The sequence below is a fragment of the Heptranchias perlo genome, chromosome 3 (genome assembly GCF_035084215.1).
Source record: "Heptranchias perlo isolate sHepPer1 chromosome 3, sHepPer1.hap1, whole genome shotgun sequence".
Lineage (NCBI taxonomy): Eukaryota > Metazoa > Chordata > Chondrichthyes > Hexanchiformes > Hexanchidae > Heptranchias > Heptranchias perlo.
The window spans coordinates 32,730,805-32,748,827 of NC_090327.1; the positions used below are offsets into that span (position 1 = coordinate 32,730,805).

Genomic DNA, 18,023 nt, shown 5'->3' on the forward strand with positions numbered 1-18,023 from the left:
CCTGGCAAAGAACTGTTGGGCCAAATGGTCTGTTTCAGTGCTGTAAATTCTATGTAAAATCAGAAGGAACAGTCAAGCAGTCACTTTGATGTGTTCCTGGAGCACAACTGCCAAAAGCAGAGGACCAGGACCAGGACGAGGACGCCTACCCGTCCACGCTCTTGGTCGCAGAAGTTATGTGGCCGAGTGAGACTTGAGAGGTGGGGCAAAATGAGTGATTTCATATCCCTGTAAAATGCCAAAGCAGAAGATAAAAATTTACAGCACTATCTGTAGTGCTCTTTGATACAAGTACAGATGCAATATGATCAGTACCACCTTTGACTTCTTTTTATCAGTCATCTGTCACAGCTTTCTAAATCCATCTTTTGTAATGCTCAACCTAGGAAGAGAAATCAGCTTTTCTAAATTCTTTGTGGATGGAAATTGCAGTCACTGAGGTGAGGAGTCAGTTTTTTCTTAAATTCGTTCATGGGATGTGGGCATCGCTGGCAAGGCCAGCATTTATTGCCCATCCCTAATTGTCATTGAGAAGGTGGTGGTGAGCTGCCCTCTTGAACCGCTGGAGTCCGTGAGGTGAAGATTCTCCCACAGTGCTGTTAGGAAGGGAGTTCCAGGATTTTGACCAAGAAACGATGAAGGAACAGCAATATATTTCCAAGTCGAGATGGTGTCTGATTTGGAGGGGAACGTGCAGGTTGTGTTGTTCCCATGTGCCTGCTGCTCTTGTCCTTCTAAGTGGTATAGGTCGCGGGTTTGGGAGGTGCTGTCGAAGAAGCCTTGGCGAGTTGCTGCAGTGCATCCTGTGGATGGTACACACTGCAGCCACGGTGCGCTGGTGGTGAAGGGAGTGAATGTTTAGGGTGGTGGATGGGGTGCCAATCAAGCAGGCTGCTTTGTCCTGGATGGTGTCGAGCTTCTTGAGTGTTGTTGGAGCTGCACCCATCCAGGCAAGTGGAGAGTATTCCATCGCACTCCTGACTTGTGCCTTGGAGATGGTGAAAAGGCTTTGGGGAGTCAGGAGGTGAGTCATTCGCTGCAGAATACCCAACCTCTGAACTGCTCTGGTAGCCACAGTATTTATATGGCTGGTCCAGTTAAGTTTCTGGTCAACGGTGACCCCCAGGATGTTGATGGTGGGGGATTCAGCGATGGTAATGCCGTTGAATGTCAAGGGGAGGGGGTTAGACTCTCTCTTGTTGAAGATGGTCATTGCCTGACACGAATGTTACTTGCCACTTATCAGCACAAGCCTGGATGTTGTCCAGGTCTAGCTGCATGCGAGCACAGACTACTTCATTATCCGAGGAGTTGGGAATGGAACTGAACACTATGCAATCATCAGCCAACAGCCCCATTTCTGACCTTATGATGGAGGGAAGGTGAAGCAGCTGAAGATAGTTGGGCCTAGGACTCTGCCCTGGGGAACTCCTGCAGCAATGTCCTGAGGCTGGGATGATTGGCCTCCAACAACCACTACCATCTTCCTTTGTGCGAGGTATGACCCCAGCCACTGGAGAGTTTTCCCCGATTCCCATTAACTTCAATCTTACTAGGGCTCCTTGGTCACTCGGTCAAATGCTGCCTTGATGTCAAGGGCAGTCACTCTCACCTCACCTCTGGAATTCAGCTCTTTTGTCCATGTTTAGACCGAGGCTGCAATGAGGTCTGGAGCCGAGTGGTCCTGGTGGAACCCAAACAGAGCATCGGTGCGCAGGTTAGTGGTAAGTGCCGCTTGATAGCACTGTCGACGATGCCTTCCATCACTTTGCTGATGATTGAGAGTAGACTGATGGGGCGGTAATTGGCCGGATTGGATTTGTCCTGCTTTTTGTGGACAGGACATACCTGGGCAATTTTCCACATCGTCAGGTAGATGCCTGTGTTGTAGCTGTACTGGAACAGTTTGGCGAGAGGCGCAGCTAGTTCTGAAGCACAAACTTCAGCACTACAGCTGGGATGTTGTCAGGGCCCATAGCCTTTGTTGTATCCAGTGCACTCAGCCGTTTCTTGATATCACGTGGAGTGAATCGAATTGGCTGAAGACTGGCTTCTGTGATGGTGGGGAGATTGTGAGGAGGCCGAGATGGATCTTCTACGCGGCACTTCTGGCTGAAGGTGGTTGCAAAGCTTCACCCTCGTCTTTTGCACTTACCTGCTGGACTCCGTCATCATTGAGGATGGGCATGTTTACAGAGCCTCCTCCTCCCATTAGTCGTTTAATTGTCCACCACCATTCATGACTGGATGTGGCAGGACTGCAAGGCTTTGATCTGATCCGTCGGATGTGGAATCGCTTAGCTCTGTCTATAGCACATTGCTTCCACTGTTTAGCATGCATGTAGTCCTGAGTTGTAGATTCACCAGGTTGACACCTCATTTTTAGGTACGCCTGGTGCTGCTCCTGGCAAGCTCTTCTACACTCCTCATTGAACAAGGGTTGATCCTCTGGCTTGTTGGTAATGGTAGAGTGAGGAATATGCCAGGCCATGAGGTTACAGATTGTGCTGGAATACAATTCTGCTGCTGCTGATGGCCCACAGCACCTCATGGATGCCCAGTTTTGAGCTGCTAGATCTGTTCTGAATCTATCCCATTTAGCACGGTGGTAGTGCCACACAACACGTTGGATGGTATCCTCAGTGTGAAGACGGGACTTGGTCTTCACAAGGACTGTGCGGTGGTCACTCCTACCAATACTGTCATGGACAGATGCATCTGCGACAGGTAGATTGGTGAGGACGAGGTCAAGTAGGTTTTTCCCTCGTGTTGGTTCACTCACCACCTACCACAGACCCAGTCTGGCAACTATGTCCTTCAGGACTCGGCCAGCTCGGTCAGTAGTGGTGCTAGCGAGCTACTCTTGGTGAGGACATTGAAGTCCCACACCCAGAGTACATTCTGTGCACTTGCTACCCTCCGTGCTTCCTCCAATTGTTGCTCAACATGGAGGAGGACTGATTCATCAGCCGAGGGAGGGCGGTAGGTGGTGATCAGCAGGCAGTTTCCTTGCTCATGTTTGACCAGAATCCATGAGATTTCATGGAGTCCGGAGTTTCATGGGTTCAGTAAAATTGAAGTCAATGGGAATCAGGGGGAAAACTCTCCAGTGGCTGGAGTCATACTTAGCACAAAGGAAGATGGTAGTGATTGTTGGTGGCCAATTATCTCAGCCCCAGGACATTGCTGCAGGAGTTCCTCAAGGCAGTGTCCTAGGCCCAACCATCTTCAGCTGCTTCATCAATGACCTTCGCTCCATCCTTAAGGTCAGAAATGGGGATGTTCGCTGATGATTGCACAGTGTTCAGTTCCATTCGCAACCCATCAGATAATGAAGCAGTCCGAGCCCGCATGCAGCAAGACCTGGACAACATCCAGGCTTGGGCTCATAATTGGCAAGTAACATTCGCGCCAGACAAGTGCCAGGCAATGACCATCTCCAACAAGAGAGAGTCTAACCACCTCCCTTTGCCATTCAACGGCATTACCATCGCTGAATCCCCCACCATCAACATCCTGGGGGTCACCATTGACCAGAAACTTAACTGGACCAGCCATATAAATACTGTGGCTGCAAGAGCAAGTCAGAGGCTGGGTATTCTGCGGCAAGTGATTCACCTCCTGACTCCCCACAGCCTTTCCACCATCTACAAGGCACAAGTCAGGAGTGTGATGGAATACTCTCCACTTGCCTGGATGAGTGCAGCTCCAACAACACTCAAGAAGCTCGACACCATCCAGGACAAAACAGCCTGCTTGATTGGCACCCCATCCACCACCCTAAACATTCACTCCCTTCACCACCGGCGCACAGTGGCTGCAGTGTGTACCATCCACAGGATGCACTGCAGCAACTCGCCAAGGTTTCTTCGACAGCACCTCCCAAACCCGCGACCTCTACCACCTAGAAGGACAAGGGCAGCAGGCACATGGGAACAACACCACCTGCACGTTCCCCTCCAATTCACACACTATCCCGACTTGGAAATATATCACCGTTCCTTCACGTCGCTGGGTCAAAATCCTGGAACTCCCTTCCTAACAGCACTAGGGGAGAACCTTCACCACACAGACTGCAGCGGTTCAAGAAGGCGGCTCACCACCACCTTCTCAAGGGCAATCAGGGATGGGCAATAAATGCCGGCCTTGCCAGCGACGCCCACATCCCATGAACGAATTTTAAAAACGTCAACGTTGAGGACTCCCAGGGCCATTCCCTCCTGACTGTATATCACTGTACAAGCCACCTCTGGTGGGTCTGTCCTGCCGATGGGACAGGACATACCCAGGGATGGTAATGGAAGAGTCTGGGATGTTGGCTGAAAGATATAATTCTGTGAGTATGGCTATGTCAGGCTGCTGCTTGACTCGTCTGTGGGACAGCTGTCCCAGTTCTGGCACGAGTCCCCAGTTCTGGCAAAGGGAATATTTTTCTGCATTAAACACATCACGTTGGGTACAGGAAATTCAATACAAAGCTCTTCTACTAAAACAAGGTGCTTTAATCTCAACCACAGAAGGTCACTCCCTCCTGCACCAGTGTAAAATCCCCATTTTTCACACCTTCTGTACTGAGGCTTTAAAGTGAGGCAGACACAGATTATTAATTTGGTGCCAATCAGTGGTGTTCTGTGCTGTGGCCTCATGCCTGCAAGGAACATAGTGAGACTGCACCAAATTAATTTCATTTGAGGCCCTTATAGAATTACAACACTGTTCCTTCACCTATGGGACCCGAGTTTTAATCTAAATTGTTTCTCTCTTCCACCTATATGAACATACGAATTAAGAGCAGACGTAGGCAATTCGGCCCCTCGAGCCTGCTCTGCCATTTGATAACATCATGGCTGATCTGATTGCAATCTCAACCTACTATAACCTTTGTTAATCAGGAATCTATCCAACTCAGCCTTAAAAATATTCAATGACCCTGCCTCCACCACTGTCTGGGGAAGGGAGTTCCGCAGACTCAACCCTCAGAGAAAAAAATTCTCCTCATCTGTCTTAAATGGGAGACCCCTTATTTTTAAACTGTGGCCCCTAGTTCTAGTCTCTCGCACAAGGGGAAACATCCTTTCAGCATCTACCCCTTCAAGTCCCCTCAGGATCTTATACGTTTCAATAAGATCACCTCTCATTCTTCTAAACTCCTGTGTAGACAGGCCCAATTTGTCCATCCTTTCCTCACATGATAACTCCCTCATCCCAGGAATTAGTCGAGTGAACCTTCTCTGAACTGCCTCCAAAGCAATTACGTCCTTTCTTAAATAAGGAGACCAAAACTGCACACAGTATTCTAGATGTGGTCTCACCAATGCCTTGTACATCTGTAGCAAAACATCTCTACTTTTATATTCCATTCCCCTTGCAATAAATGACAACATTCCATTTGCTTTCCTGATCACTTGCTGTACCTGCAATGTAAATAGTTGAGGTTCAAGCACTGATCCCTGTGGCACTCCACTCGTTACATCTTGCCAACCTGAAAATGACCCATTTATGCCTACTCTTTGTTTCCTGTTAGCTAACCAATCCTTTATCCATTCTAATATGTTATCCCCTACACCATGGGCTCTTATTTTGTGTGGTAGCCTTTGATGTGGCACCTTGTCAAAAGTGTTCTGGAAATCCAAGTACACCACATCCAGAGGATCCCCTTTATCCATGTTGCTTGTTACTTCCTCAAAGTACTCTAATAAATTAGTCAAACACGATTTCTCTTTCACAAAGCCGTGTTGACTCTGCCTGATTGCATTGAGATTTCTAAGTGCCCTACTATAACCTCTTTAATAATAGATTCTAGCATTTTCCCTATGACAGATGTTAAGCTAACTGGCCTGTAGTTTCCTGCTTTCTGTCTCCCTCCTTTCTTGAATAGAGGAGTTACATTCACTATTTTCCAATCTGATGGGACCCTTCCAGAATCTAGGGAATTTTGGAAAATTAATACCAATGCATCTACTATCTCTTCAGCCACTTCTTCTAAGACCCCAGGATGAAGTCTGTCAGGACCTGGGGACTTGTCAGCTTTTAGTTCTAAATATTTTTTTTCAGAACCCTTTCCCTAGTGATTGTAAATGTTTTAAGTTCCTCCCTCCCTCCCTTTCACCTCTTGATTCACAATTATTTCTGACATGTTATTTGTATCCTCTACAGTGAAGACGGACGCAAAATATCTGTTCAATTCATCCGCCATTTCCTTATTCTCCATTATTAATTCCCCAGACTCTCTCTCTAGAGGACCAATGCTCACTTTACTTACTCTTTTCCTTTTTAAATACCTGTAGAAACTCTTACTATCTGTTTTTATATTTCTAGTTAGCTTTCTCTCGTACTCTAATTTCTCCCTCCTTATTATTTTTAGTCATTCTTTGCTGTTTTTTTATATTCTATCCAATCTTCTGACCTGCCACTAATCTTCACATAATTGTATGCTTTTTCTTTCAATTTGATACTATCTTTGACTTCCTTAGTTAACCATGTGTGGTACGTCCTTCCCCTAGAGTCTTTCTTTCTCACTGGAATGTATCTTTGCTGAGTGTTATGAAATATCTCATTAAATGTCTGCCACTGCATTTCTACTGACATATCCCTTAACCTAATTTCCCAGTTCACTTTAGCCAGCTCTGTCTTCATGCCCTCACAATAATAAGAACAAGTGTAGATGAAAATTCACTTTGAATCCAATTCATACTGGATCAACATGGATGCAAAGAATTGAAAAAGTGAACGTAAAATTATACTCAATTTTTTTTTAAAAACTGCCCGAGTTGGACTGCCTCAACAGATGATGTGTAAAGTTATTAAGAATAGTATTATGTAGTGATGTAGTGGTTAAGGTGCTTACTTTACATCTCTATGGTCACTAGTTTCATTCCCAACAACCAATATCCAAACTTTACCTGCAATAGGGATGAAGAACTTCACTGAATATTCAGCTTGGGAGGCTTGTATCAAGTCATGAACCTCCTGCTGCCTGAGCACAGCAGGGTTGGTGAGTGAGTGGAAGGGAATCCAGAATTCCCTGAAGCAAAGCTTTAACATGGGGGAGAGGGGTAGAAAGAGAAATATTTCTACAGGTATATTTCTTTTGAAGACTGTCATTTTATTAGAGGAAATTACCAACCTTCAGAGGCATTGTCAATTCAACTTCTTTTGTCTCCTTCAGGCCCAGAGGAATCATGGGAACACTAATAGACTCACTGCAACACAAACAGAGGTTTTCAAATGTTTAGATAATCTCAACTTTCAATCACCTGCACTGCAGTAACCCTTTCTTTAATTATTGGCCCTTTGAATGCCAGATAGCAGATTATGGCTAAATCCATTTAAAGGAGTGATATCCTTCAATAGTGTCAAGTCTAACTGGCAGCATCTGTTTACCATACGTTGGCTCTCTCAAGTGAGAAGGGGACCTTCTATTGTGACCCAGCAGTAATGCTGAAATCATATATACTCAGGTCACCAGGAAGTCAACAGCATTACTAGTTACTTTCTATTTAATTCCTAACTTTATTTTCCCATTTTCTTTTATTGTTGAGCAGCAGTAACCACAAGCTGCCACAAAGCAGCAGAGAATGCTTCAGAGCAGTTGAATAAGGAAGAATATGCCCGAATCAGTGAAGTCAGAAAACACAATGTTGAAATCTTCCTTATATCATGGAAAGCACTATTTAATGAATAAACAGCAGGATGAGGGTGGAAGAGAAGCTTTTTGTAAACTTTCTCCCACACAGCACCACCAGACCATTCCACAAAATGTTGCTATCCCACAATTCATACTATTGAGTCATTTTTAATCACTAAAAAAACAGAAAATTTTAACTTTGACATTCTGGGAATGATCGAATGGAAAAGGGAGTTCAGGATGTCAATCACGGTAGGATCGATATCCCGGTGTAACATTAATACAACTATTACCAAGGCGGTTTGGGACTCAAAGTGGATCACAGCCATGAGCAGTGACAGCATGCATTACCCGAAACTACCCTACCCCTCTTTCATGCAACTTCTCTGCCCAATACTCTGGATTACTAGTCCAGTAACATAACCACTATGCTACCGTAGGTGACAGGTATGGTAGCATAGTGGTAATGTTACTGGACTAGTAATCCAGAGGCCTGGACTAATAATCCAAAGTCATGAGTTCAAATCCTGTCATGGCAGCTGGGGAATTTAAATTTAATTAAAATCTGGAATTAAAAAAACTATCAGTAACGGTGGCCATGAAATGACCAGATTGTCCGAAAAACCCATCTGGTTCCCTAATGCCCTTTACGGAAGGAAACCTACTATCCTTACCCGGTCTGGGTAAGGATTCTTAATTGCCCTCTGAAATGGCCTAACAACCCACTCAGTTGTACAATCTCGCTAAAAAAAAGTCATCATAAGAATAAAACCGGACGGACCACTAGGCACTGGACACGACAAAGGCAACCCAAGCTCAGTCGACCCTGCAAAGTCCTCCTCACTAACATCTGGGGACTTATGCCAAAATTGGGAGAGCTGTCCCACAGACCAGTCAAGCAACAGCCTGACATGGCCATACTCACAGAATCATACCTTTCAGCCAACATCAAAGACTCTTCCATCACCATCTCTGTGTATGTCCTGTCCCACCGGCAGGACAGACCCACCAGAGGTGGCGATACAGTGACATAGCGTCAGGAGGGAGTGGCCCTGGGAGCCCTCAACATTGACTCCGGACCCAATGAAATGGACTCAGGTCAAACATGGGCAAGGAAAACTCCTGCTGATTACCACCTACTGTCCTCCCTCAGCTGATGAATCAGACCTCCTCCAAGTTGAGCACCAGTTTGAGGAAGCACTGAGGGTGGTAAGAGCACAGAATATACTCTGGGTGGGGGATTTTAATGTCCGTCATTAAGAATGGCTCGGTAGCACCACTACTGACAGAGCTGGCCGAGTCCTGAAGGACATAGTTGCCACACTGGGTCTGCGGTAGGTGGTGAGCGAACCAACATGACCTCGTACTCACCAATCTCCCTGTCGCAGATGCATCTGTCCATGACAGTATTGGTAGGAGTGACCACCGCATAGTCCTCGTGGAGACTAAGTCCCGTCTTCGCACTGAGGACACCATCCAACTTGGTCATTGGGATAGTTTCAGAAAAGATCTAGCAGCTCAAAACTGGGCATCCATGAGGAGCTGTGGGCCATCAGCAGCAGCAGAATTGTATTCCAACACAATCTGTAACCTCATGGCCTGGCATATTCCTCACTCTACATAAACAACAAGCCAGGGGATCAAACCTGGTTCAATCATGAGTGTAGAAGAGCTTGCCAGGAGCAGCACCCAGCGTACCTAAAAATGAGGTGCCAACCTCGTGATGTTACAACTCAGTATGCTAAACAGCGAAAGCAACATGCTAGAGACAGAGCTCAGCGATTCCACAACCAACGGATCAGATCAAAGCTCTGCAGTCCTGCCACATCCAGTCATGAATGTTGGTGGACAATTAAACAACTAACAGGAGGAGGAGGCTCTGTAAACATCCCCATCCTCAATGATGGTGGAGTCCAGCACATGAGTGCAAAAGATGAGGCTGAAGGTTTGCAACCATCTTCAGCCAGAAGTGCCGAGTGGATGATCCATCTCGGCCTCCTCCCGATATCCCCACCATCACAGAAGCCAGTCTTCAGCCAATTCGATTCACTCTACGTGATATCAAGAAACGGCTGAGTGCACTGGATACAGCAAAGGCTATGGGCCCCGACAACATCCCAGCTGTAGAGCTGAAGACTTGTGCTCCATAACTAGCCGCACCTCTAGCCAAACTGTTCCAGTACAGCTACAACACTGGCATCTACCTGACAATGTGGGAAATTGCCCAAGTATGTCCTGTCCACAAAAAGCAGGACAAAACCAATCCGGCCAATTATCACCCCATCAGTCCACTCTCATTCATCAGCAAATTGTAAACAATTTTACAACACCAAGTTATAGTCCAGCAATTTTATTTTAAATTCACAAGCTTTCGGAGGCTTCTTCCTTCGTCAGGTGAACGATGTGAAAGTGATGGAAGGCATCAGCAAAGTGATGGAAGGCATCGTCGACAGTGCTATCAAGTGGCACTTACTCACCAATAACCTGCTCAGTTTGGGTTCCGCCAGGACCACTCGGCTCCAGACCTCATTACAGCCTTGGTCCAAACATGAACAAAAGAGCTGAATTCCAGAGGTGAGGTGAGAGTGACTGCCCTTGACGTCAAGGCAGCATTTAACCGAGTGTGGCACCAAGGTGCCCTAGTAAAATTGAAGTCAATGCGAATCAGGGGGAAAACTCTCCAGTTGCTGGAGTCATACCTAGCAGAAAGGAAGATGGTAGTGGTTGTTGGAGGCCAATCATCTCAGCCCCAGGACATTGCTGCAGGAGTTCTTCAGGGCAGTGTTCCAGGCCCAACCATCTTCAGCTGCTTCATCAATGCCCTTCCCTCCATCATAAGGTATGAAATGGGGATGTTCGCTGATGATTGCACAGTGTTCAGTTCCATTCACAATGCCTCAGATAATGAAGCAGTCCGTGCCCGCATGCAGCTAGACCTGGACAACATCCAGGCTTGGGCTCATAAGTGGCAAGTAACATTCGCGCCTGACAAGGACCATCTCCAACAAGGGAGAGTCTAACCACCTCCCCTTGATATTCAACGGCATTACCATCACCAAATCCTCCACCATCAACATCCTGGGGGTCACCATTGACCAGAAACCTAACTGGAACGGCCACATTAATACTGTGGCTACAAGAGCAGGTCAGAGGCTGGGTATTCTACGGCGAGTGACTCACCTCCTGGCTCCCCAAAGCCTTTCCACCATCTACAAGGCACAAGTCAGAAGTGTGATGGAATACTCTCCACTTGCCTGGATGAGTGCAGCTCCAACAACACTCAAGAAGCTCGACACCATCCAGGACAAAGCAGCCCGCTTGATTGGCACATCATCCACCACCCTAAACATTCACTCCCTTCACCACTGGCGTACTGTGGCTGCAGTGTGTACCATCCACAGGATGCACTGCAGCAACTTGCCAAGGTTTCTTCGACAGCACCTCCCAAACCCGTGACCTCTACCACCTAGAAGGACAAGGGCAGCAGGCATATGGGAAGAACACCACCTGCACCTTCCCCTCCAATTCACACACCATCCCGACTTGGAAATATCGCTGTTCCTTCATCGTTGCTGGTTCAAAATCCTGGAACTCCCTTCCTAACAGCACTGTGGGAGAACCTTCACCACACGGACTGCAGCAGTTCAAGAAGGCGGCTTACCACCACCTTCTCAAGGGCAATTAGGGATGGGCAATAAATGCTGGCCTCGCCAGCGACGCTCACATCCCATGAACGAATATTAAAAAAAAAGCCCTGGCTCAAGTCACAAATGACATCCTCTAGTGACCGTGGTTATGTTGCGATATCCCTCCTCGACATCTCCCCAGAATTTGATATGGTCGGCCATGCCATCCTCCTCCATTGCCCAGTTCTGTCATATACAAATTGTTGTTAAGGCCATAGTTAGTTTCCAGTTCTGGGTGCTGTACAATAGGAAGGATGCCATGGAAAAGATGCAGAACAGATTCACCAAGATGTTCATTCTATGATGCCAGGGATGAGAAATGTTACTTTTGAGGAGAGACTAGAGAAACAGGGGTTCTTTTAAATCGAACAACTGAGTTTAAAAGAAAATCTAATGCAGCTGTTCAAAATTCTGAAAGGACTTGATAAAGTAAACTAGGGAAAAACTATTTCCACTGTTCAGTCGATAAGTTTAAGATCACGTCCAAAAGAACAAAAGGGAGAGGTTAGGAGAATTAAAAAAGGGCTCTTAGGGTACGGAATGTCCGACCAGAAACAGTGATGGAAGAAGAAACCATAATAGCTTTTGAAAGGGAAATGGATAAATATTTGAAAAAGAAAAAATTAAAAGGGGCATGGAGAAGAGCATAAGAATGGGACTAAGCGGATAGGTCTTCAGAGACCCGGCACAGTCACGAAGGGCCTTCATTCTGTGCTGTAAACTTCTATGATTCAAAGGCGGAAAGAAGAAAAATCAGAATTTTCTTTAACTAAACTGCTGTCACATGCTCTCAGAAGCCATCTACAAATGAAGTCAGGGAACTGTTACAGATTTGGTGCCAATTGCTTCTTCTCCCAAATAACACAACAGGAATGCAAGTACATCTGCAATTGTTTTCCTGCCCTGGGAATAAGATACAATATTTTGCCTGCCCCTACTGTGGTCCCACAGTTAGTCACTGTTCTTTCAGCTCCGGGATCAAATACAGCCCAGATTGCGTAAACATTTTTCTCAGTTAAGTCTGTTAATCGGAGCAGCTAGAGAGTTAGGTCATAAAATGATGCCTTGTTGTTGTAGTTCTGTCTTGCTAGAGCAGGGTCGTTGGGAGCCAAGTGATTCTATGTATTATAATGAGTTCAGAAATTTGACTTTAGTTACTTTTTAAAAGAACTACATTTTATTCAGCAGATAATTAACACTAACATTAACCTGCAGATCTCAATATCAAATTTGCTGTCAGTCACACTGAAAACAAAAGGTTTTAAATTTGATAGGGGGGGGGTGGGGGGAAGAGGAGAAGCGGGGGAGAAGGAACAGTAACTCAATGCAAGTGTAAACAAAATAGCACAAGAAAAAAAAAGCACAATAAATCAAACAGCATAATAAACACAAGGTTTACGGGAGTATCAGGGCAGTTTACTTAGTTAACCCTTTAGTTGCTGCCAGGTTCATGAAAACTCCCATTTCCTCACATTCATTGGAGTGCACTACAATGCTGAAAACCCCCACCAACATTACAGCTATAAAGCTACTTTATTGTGACTAGCTACATTACAGTAATATTAACCCTAAACTACTAAACACAATTTTAAATTTAAATTGACCCAGATTTTTCTGGGTCCTTGCGCCATTGAAATGGAGCACCTACAGGACAGGAACTCTTGAACAGTACAAAAAAGAGAGGAACTTATGGAGTAAGTGACATATTTTGCCATATTTTCCCGAGACGTTTGCGCTGCTCAGTCACATCAGCTTCGGAATAAATGATTGGCTGTTGGCTGCGTCGCTTCCAATTCGCTGCAACGTATTCTAATTAAATATGCAGGAAATTATTGATAGCACGATTGGCGCGCTAGACGGCTAAATTTAGAGTGTACGTCACTGATGTGCTGTTGCAGGAAAATCTGAGCCATTAAATACTTTATCTGCATTCAACTCATCCTTTTTTATTTTAAGCTCAATGTCACTTTATCGCCATATTTTACCTTTCATTTTTCCTGCTTTTTAAAGTTTAAACTGTTTAACTGACCTTTACTTCTCCATTTTGGATGGAGAAGTAACGTTCTGCCAAAAAAATAATGGAAAGGGTTTTCATGCCAGATTGTGACGATTGTCATGGTTGCAGCACAGATTTATTTTTTATTCGTTCACGGGATGTGGGCGTCGCTGGCGAGGCCAGCATTTATTGCCCATCCCTAATTGCCCTCGAGAAGGTGGTGGTGAGCCGCCTTCTTGAACTGCTGCAGTCCGTGTGGTGACGGTTCTCCCAGGAAGGGAGTTCCAGGATTTTGACCCAGCGACAATGAAGGAACGGCGATATATTTCCAAGTCGGAATGATGTGTGACTTGGAGGGGAACGTGCAGGTGGTGTTGTTCTAGGTGGTAGAGGTCGCGGGTTTGGGAGGTGCTGTCGAAGAAGCCTTGGCGAGTTGCTGCAGTACATCCTGTGGATGGTACACACTGCAGGCACTGTGCGCCGGTGGTGAAGGGAGTGAATGTTTAGGGTGGTGGATGGGGTGCCAATTAAGCGGGCTGCTTTATCTTGGATGGTGTCGAGCTTCTTGAGTGTTGTTGGAGTTGCACTCATCCAAGCAAGTGGAGAGTATTCCATCACACTCCTGACTTGTGCCTTGTAGATGGTGGAAAATCTTTGGGGAGTCAGGAGGTGAGTCACTCGCTGCAGAATACCCAGCCTCTGACCTGCTCTCGTAGCCACAGTATTTATATGGCTGGTCCAGTTAAGATTCTGGTAAATGGTGACCCCCAGGATGTTGATGGTGGGGGATTCGGCGATGGTAATGCCGTTGAATGTCAAGGGGAGGTGGTTAGACTCTCTCTTGTTGGAGATGGTCATTGCCTGGCACTTATCTGGCGCGAATGTTACTTGCCACTTATGAGCCCAAGCCTGGATGTTGTCCAGGTCTTGCTGCATGCGGGCTCGGACTGCTTCATTATTTGAGGGGTTGCGAATGGAACTGAACACTGTGCAGTCATCAGCGAACATCCCCATTTCATACCTTATGATGGAGGGAAGGGCATTGATGAAGCAGCTGAAGATGGTTGGGCCTAGGACACTGCCCTGAGGAACTCCTGCAGCAATGTCCTGGGGCTGTGATGATTGGCCTCCAACAACCACTACCATCTTCCTTTGTGCTAGGTATGACTCCAGCCACTGGAGAGTTTTCCCCCTGATTCCCATTGACTTCAATTTTACTAGGGCTCCTTGGTGCCACACTCCATCAAATGCTGCCTTGATGTCAAGGGCAGTCACTCTCACCTCACCTCTGGAATTCAGCTCTTTTGTCCGTGTTTGGACCAAGGCTGTAATGAGGTCTGGAGCCGAGTGGTCCTGGCGGAACCCAAACTGAGCATCGGTGAGCAGGTTATTGGTGAGTAAGTGCCGCTTGATAGCACTGTCGACGACACCTTCCATCACTTTGCTGATGATCGAGTGTAGACTGATGGGACAGTAATTGGCCGGATTGGATTTGTCCTGCTTTTTGTGGACAGGACATACCTGGGCAATTTTCCACATTGTCGGGTAGATGCCAGTGTTGTAGCTGTACTGGAACAGTTTGGCTAGAGGTGCGGCTAGTTATGGAGCACAAGTCTTCAGCTCTACAGCTGGGATGTTGTCGGGGCCCATAGCCTTTGCTGTATCCAGTGTACTCAGCCGTTTCTTGATATCACGTGGAGTGAATCGAATTGGCCGAAGATTGGCTTCCGTGATGGTGGGGATATCGGGAGGCGGCCGGGATGGATCATCCACTCGGCACTTCTGGCTGAAGATGGTTGCAAATGCTTCAGCCTTGTCTTTTGCACTCACATGCTGGACTCCGCCATCATTGAGGATGGGGATGTTTGCAGAGTCTCCTCCTCCCGTTAATTGTTTAATTGTCCACCACCATTCACGACTGGATGTGGCAGGACTGCAGAGCTTTGATCTGATCCGTTGGTTGTGGAATCGCTTTGTTCTGTCTGTAGCATGTTGCTTCCGCTGTTAAGCATGCATGTAGTCCTGAGTTGCAGATTCACCAGGTTGGCACCTCATTTTTAGGTACGCCTGGTGCTGCTCCTGGCATGCTCTTCTACACTCCTCATTGAACCAGGGTTGATCCCCTGGCTTGTTGGTAATGGTAGAGTGAGGAATATGCCAGGCCATGAGGTTACAGATTGTGCTGGAATACAATTCTGCTGCTGCTGCTGCTGATGGCCCACGGCACCTCATGGATGCCCAGTTTTGAGCTGCTAGATGTGTTCTGAATCTATCCCATTTAGCACGGTGGTCGTGCCACACAACACCTTGGATGGTATCCTCAGTGCGAAGACGGGACTTAGTCTCCACGAGGACTGTGCGGTGGTCACTCCTACCAATACTGTCATGGACAGATGCATTTGCGACAGGTAGATTGGTGAGGACAAGGTCAAGTAAGATTTTCCCTCGTGTTGGTTCGCTCACCACGTGCCGCAGGCCCAGTCTGGCAGCTATGTCCTTCAGGACTCGGCCAGCTCGGGCAGTAGTGGTGCTGCCGAGCCACTCTTGGTGATGGACATTGAAGTCCCCCACCCAGAGCACATTTTGTGCCCTTGCTACCCTCAGTGCTTCCTCCAAGTGGTGCTCAACATGGAGGAGGACTGATTCATCAGCTGAGGGAGGACGGTAGGTGGGTAATCAGCAGGAGGTTTCCTTGACCATGTTTGACCTGATGCCATGAGATTTCATGGGGTCCAGAGTCAATGTTGAGGTCTCCCAGGGCCACTCCCTCCTGACTGTATATCACTGTATCGCCACCTCAGGTGGGTCTGTCCTGCCGGTGGGACAGGACATACCCAGGAATGGTGATGGAAGAGTCTGGGACGTTGGCTGAAAGGTATGATTCTGTGAGTATGGCTATGTCAGGCTGTTGCTTGACTAGTCTGTGGGACAGCTCTCCCAATTTTGGCACAAGTCCCCAGATGTTAGTTAGGAGGACCTTGCAGGGTCGACTGGGCTTGGTTTGCCATTGTCGTGTCCCTCGTGGTCCGATGCCGGGTGGTCCGTCCGGTTTTATTCTTATTATGACTTTTCGTAGCGAGATTTTACAACTGAGTGGCTTGCTAGGCCATTTCAGAGGGCAATTAAGAATCAACCACATTGCTGTGGGTCTGGAGTCACATGTTGGCCAGATCGGGTAAGGACGGCAGGTTTCCTTCCCTGAAGGACATTAGTGAACCAGATGGGTTTTTACGACAATCCGGTAGTTTCACGGCCATCATTACTGATACTAGTATTTTAATTCCAGATTTTATTTAATTAATTAAATTTAATTAATTAATTGAATTTAAATTCGCCAGCTGCAGTGGCGGGATTTCAACTCATGACTCTGGATTTTAGTCCAGTAACATAACCACTATGCTACCGTACCCCGATGTGACCAAGTCCAACTTTGATATGAAAATAGAGCCCAAATCAAAAACTGAAACTATCAAATAAACTAGTCAGTGGCTCTGTGATGGCCTTGCTGGGCAAGGCACTGCCTGGTCATGCTAACCAGAAAGCTCTCAGGTTCTATCCTTGATTTATGCTGAGTTAGCTGACCTCAGCCAGTATGACATTTTGGGCTCTACATTTGGTCTTCGTGCCTATGGGTTAGGGAAGCAGAAAATTAACCAGGATTCCCACTCCAGTGACACCTGCTGAAAAGAGTGTGTGCAGCAGTCATTGAATACAGGGTCAAAATTGGCTGTGGTATCCTCTACGGTTGAGTAGCTTGCCATTTCTCAGAGTCTGGGCTCACTCAAGAGTGGTCAACTTAGTGAGGTGGACCCATAACCTTGAACAGAATCAGTCAGCGTAGTCAGGAAAAGGCTGCTTGCTGCCCAGTAGCACTCAGAGCAGTAAACATCCATGGAAAGGTTAAAACAGGAGTTCTGGTAAGTCCCTTAATGAAACCCAGTGTTAAACATCTAAAAACCTTGAATCTACAATATAAAAATTCATTGAAAAAACTATGTTGTTCAACTCTCCTTACGTGAGCTGTTCGCCTAGATGAAGTCATGGCTTAAACAGCTTAGTATGGTCAGCATTCAGTAAACGACATCATCCAAAGGAGTAAATCTACTGAGTACAAGTGAACAACATAAATCTGAACGGACGTTCATCTTCAAGATCTTAAACTTTCAGCATTTTGATTCAAAGAACTAAATGCAAACAGTCTGTTCTCAGTAATTTAGCTTGGCAGATTTGAGATCATAGAAATGTTACAGCATGGAAAGAGGCCAACGAGTCCGCGCCAGCTCTTTGCAACAGCAATCCAGCTAGTCCCACTCCCCCACCCTATCCCTGTAGCCCTGCACATTTTTTCCTTTCAAGTACTTATCCAGTTCCCTTTTGAAGGCTATGATTGAATCTGCCTCCACCACCCTCTCGGGCAGCGCATTCCAGATCCTAACCACTCGCTGTGTAAAAAGGTTTTTTATCAGTCACCTTTGGTTCTTTTGCCAATCACCTTAAATCTATGTCCTCTGGTTCTTAACCCTTCCACCAGTGGGAACAGTTTCTCTCTATCTACTCTATCCAGACCCTGCATGATTTTGAATACCTCTATCAAATCTCCTCGCAACCGTCTCTGCTCCAAGGAGAACAACTCCAACTTCTCCGGTCTATCCACGTAACTAAAGCCCCTCATCCCTGGAATCATTCTAGTAAATCTCTTCTGTACCCTCTCTAA

The 18,023-nt window shown here is 46.5% G+C and overlaps 1 protein-coding gene across 2 annotated transcripts in view; it reads right to left on the reverse strand.

Moving 5' to 3' along the window:
• The window catches only part of rhpn1 (rhophilin, Rho GTPase binding protein 1), a 129,323-nt gene that overhangs the window by 57,354 nt on the left and 53,946 nt on the right, over positions 1 to 18,023 (reverse strand). For both annotated transcript variants that reach the window (XM_067978756.1, XM_067978755.1), the window contains one exon: positions 7,127 to 7,202. In XM_067978756.1, the coding sequence (XP_067834857.1) occupies positions 7,127 to 7,202 (76 nt within the window). The remainder of the gene's footprint in view (positions 1 to 7,126; positions 7,203 to 18,023) is intronic.